We start from the raw sequence: 4095 nt of genomic DNA, 5'->3' as shown, positions 1-4095 counted from the left end.
ATTCCTTTTTCAAAGTGAAATATGACGGAATGCTTAAATCGATTTTTGAATAAATGTGTGGGCTAATTTTATTCGATCTTAAGTCTATTATATTTGTAAATAAAATTTTAAGTTCGAAACACGAGGATAAGATTTCTATTAACCCAGGGTACTGAGGGTAAGCGTGGTTAAAATTTCTATATAAGTACCTTATGATTAAACATGAACAAAGCCATTCTTGTAAATATTGTCTTATTCAATCATTATAAAACTCTCATAAAATGGTCTAGACTATTTTCAGACTATTATTACATATTTATTTTGAGGCACTTGAACCTTAAAAATAACTTTTGCGGGCTTTTCGAATTCACTGACTTTGCGTTTAAGGCATAATTATATTATTATTAACACTTATTTTAAGGATTTTGAACATAATTTGAATTGCTAATTTCATATATGTACATATGTATCTGTATATAGGTTCATATAAGTAACCTTTACTGCAGCTCATAATTTTGGAATTTTGGGTGGGTATAAATACATGTTGTATTATGGTTTTAACCATTAGATTCAGTTAAACCCATGAGCCAACAGGACTAAGAAAGGATAAACAAAAAAAATGTCTTCAAGTATCTTTCGGATTATATTTTTCTTACATTGGTTGTGTTTGGTGATCATAATTTGCATAACAACAAAACCATCTCAAGGTGATCAAACATTTTGTGGTAGAAATTTATCTGATACTCTGGATCTTCTTTGCATAAATGGATTTGGCACTAAAAAGACAAAGAAATCAAGTAAGTATTTTGACAAGAAAATTGTTATTTTTTGTCAAAATTCTAATACTAATGTATTTTTTTTGTGAAAAGTCGATCCAATGGTCTATAGTCCTGAAGGCTCTGAGGTGTATGAGACAACTTTCGAATTTGACGAATTTCCCTTCCTTACAATGTTCCAGGCTAATAGTTTGGCCAAAATTCGCCGAACCAGAGAAGGAATTGCAAATGAGTGCTGCAAGAAACCGTGTTCAGTGGAGAAACTCAAATTATATTGCTTATAAGTTTGATAATAAATTATTAACTTTTTCATACAAATTTTTATAAATAAAATCTACTATATCAATATGAAATAAAATTAAAATATTTAAAAACGAATCATCGTTTTGACGTTTTGATTGCATTTGAAACAAAAAAAGCTCTGATTGATTGTCATTTGTTTGTTGGTACCAATAACTTTATTTGATTTTTCTGAAGTTTTAATGGTTCCTATTTAATAACTTTCCAACCAAAGTTATATAATCTGTCCAAGTTGTCGAATTGAAACACTTAACATTTCTAGACGTTTAAATGTCGCTGGAATATTTTACGACAAAAATGATATAAACTTGAGAATTACTCGGTGAATGAAGAATAAGTTTTTTGTAATCAGGTAAAATTTTGAGAAAAATAAAAAAAAGGTTTTTATCAAAAATATAAAAACACTGTTTAAAGTTGATAAACATTGATTTTGATACTAGTATCTATAATGTTCAAATCTAATCCGTATATTTTTTTTATTAGAAACGTAAACTTTCAGAAATGCTCGACTTAAAATTTCGGGACCAAAAACAGATCAGAGGAAAAACGACTAAACTTAAGTTAACTTGTTTTCCGTGAGAAAATTATGGATTTTGGTCTACTTTTGGGTTGGGGAAAAACCGCTTAAGTCGAGTTTAGTTGTTCTTCCTCAATGAAATTGTTGTATTTTTTAAATTTCCATTTGGAGAAAAACAACTTAACTCAACTTTAGTTGTTATTCTCCGAGAGGTAAATAAATTTGTCGTGTCTTAAGTTGAGTTTAGTCATTATTCCACAAGGAAATATTGATCATGAAAACTTCAGTCCTTTTTCCACGGCAAACAGCGAGTTTATAAAAATCTAATGTAGACTTTAGTTGTTATCGCGCGACCAAATCAAAAACAAGTATATAATTGACGTGAGGGATATTTTTTGCTTGTCTGTCTTCCTTTTTAGCAGTGTAAGCTGTGTCGATCTGTATTTATGTATGTTGTGATAAGTTTGATCCCTATGCTTTATTTGTTTTGAATCTGCCTATGCCGATGTTGGCTTGAAAAGATTTCTTCCTGCATTTTTAAACTCATGATTTCGTAGTACCCGTGGCATGATGGTTAGTGCGTTGGACTGTTATGCAAGAGGTCTTGGGTTCGATCCCTGCCTGTGCCATCTAAAGTCTTTTCAGGGGTACTGCCTCTTGCGAGGAATTGACATATTCTCCAAGAGTAACTCTTGTCATGAAAATGTGCTTTCTCAAATTTGCCGTTCGGATTCGGCATATAAACTGTAGGTCGCCACCATTTCTGACAACATTACTCGCAAACAGGAATGGTTGAGAGTTTTAAGTCACTAGGCCCTAGTTCTCAACGGAATGTTGCGCCACCCAAATTAAATAAGAGGTCGTTACTACCAAGTGATCATAAAATAACATTTTATAGCGATTCATGATTTGGCCAAAATAAAAACTCGTTTGTGGTTGCTATGTTTCTCCTTTTTCTAAAAGAATATATTTATCACAAGTTCTTAGAGCCTGGTCATACTCATATGGAATGCGATTCTTTTCATGCCCTAATTGAAGGGTTAGGAACTTTGGTTTCTCGCTCTATATGGGCTATTTACTCACAGGACACGGGTCCATTAATGCATTTTTGCGTAGGAGGACACTTTCGAGAGCAGCGGAGTGTTCCTGTGGGGCACCTAGTGGGAATTGGCTACACGTCATCGTAGACTGTCCGCACTATTCAGATATTAGAGATCTCTCTAGTATGGGAGTTATTAGACATGAAGATAACTGGGTATTCAGCGGAATCCTTAGTAATAGGGAAACTGCTGGGAACCTAAAGATCTATGCAAAACAAGTTTTTGCACGTAGGAGGGCGGTAGGTAGGTTAGTCAACTAATGTTGTCTAGCTTGTAGTGTAGGGCAAAGAGGTTGTGACCACAACTGGTTGTAGTGACAGTTTATCTTAGCTTGTGCAAGGATCCAATACCAGTTTTGGTTATATATTGCTTACTACTGTTGCTTTATTAAGAAAGGCTTATATGTCTGTGTTTTGTGTGTATGTGTTTTTGCGTGGATGTGCTTTGAGGTGTATTGGGCTTTACTATTAATTACTGATAAATTAATTTTAGCTTGGCCTCACGAGTTTTCTTGGAATCTCATTAAAGGTTCCTGGGTTGTGTACCATGGTGACATTGGATGTATTGCTGTTGCTATGCATAATTACCAGTATTTCAACTGGTGGTCTTGCAGAGTAATATGAAGGCTGCCAGGCCTTGGACTGTAAGTGGTTTATCTGGAAGTAACCTTCACGATTGCGAAGCTCCACCGGAAGCTATATTCTGGTACCACGGGAGACAGGAGCCCTGGGTCTTGTTGGTCTAGTGTTTCATATATACACTGCGCGACCTGATACCACCTGTCTGAGAGGTATGCCGCCTAGTGTTAGTATCGTGGTGGCTGTGGTTGCCATATGCGTAACGAATGGCATCCTAAGGGTACTGTTTTCCACCTAAGTCCCTTAGTATGCAAGAGGCGTTAGATAGGCACCGCTCCTCAGCAAGGAGTGTAGTTCATGCCTTACACATGACTATGAAATTGTATTGGGATAGTACTTGTACTATCCTGGGTACACTATTCTTGGTTCCGATATTGTGGGTAGGCCCACCGTGAGTTGAGTCCTAAAAGGAAGGTGTTCACGTTAAGCATATCAATAATATCATGCCCTAATTAAAAGGAAAAAAAAGGGAAATGTTGAAATTAGTGTCACTAGAGATAGGTATTGGTGGTATAAAGGTATATGAAATGCAACTAGCTTGTTGAAATCTCAAAGCTAATTTGGATTGGAAACAACCAAATTTAGAAATAGACACATTTGTTTGGAAAACCGTGAGGTTGATTCGATACATTAGTGACAATAAACAAATATTTTATAAAACGACTTTGAACCCAGAAGAACCACTCAAAATGTTATCATTGGCAAAAAGAGGATCTTCTACTTTTTCACTAAGCGAGCTTAAAATTATTGAAGATGTATCAAATATATCTTCCTAAAAAAGAAGG

At 34.9% G+C, this 4095-nt stretch overlaps 1 protein-coding gene across 1 annotated transcript; it reads left to right on the top strand.

Annotated features, from left to right (window-relative positions):
* The first annotated feature begins 583 nt into the window (after positions 1-583).
* Positions 584-1039, top strand: LOC129952867 (bombyxin A-3 homolog). The gene is made up of 2 exons (XM_056065781.1): positions 584-776; positions 849-1039. The coding sequence occupies exons 1-2, from the start codon at positions 599-601 to the stop codon at positions 1037-1039; spliced, it is 369 nt and encodes a 122-aa protein (XP_055921756.1). The 5' UTR covers positions 584-598.
* Positions 1040-4095: the final 3056 nt, after the last annotated feature.

The sequence above is a fragment of the Eupeodes corollae genome, chromosome 1 (genome assembly GCF_945859685.1).
Source record: "Eupeodes corollae chromosome 1, idEupCoro1.1, whole genome shotgun sequence".
Taxonomy (NCBI): Eukaryota; Metazoa; Arthropoda; class Insecta; order Diptera; family Syrphidae; genus Eupeodes; species Eupeodes corollae.
The sequence above is the reverse complement of the archived record's forward strand: the minus strand, read 5'-3'. Positions and strand labels throughout refer to the sequence as shown.

Bases quoted from the DNA above. Each gene is read 5' to 3' on its own strand.
- LOC129952867 (XM_056065781.1), top strand. From the start codon at position 599: ATGTCTTCAAGTATCTTTCGGATTATATTTTTCTTACATTGGTTGTGT. The intron at 777-848 runs GTAAGTATTTTG...TTTTGTGAAAAG, and splicing joins TAAAAAGACAAAGAAATCAA to TCGATCCAATGGTCTATAGT.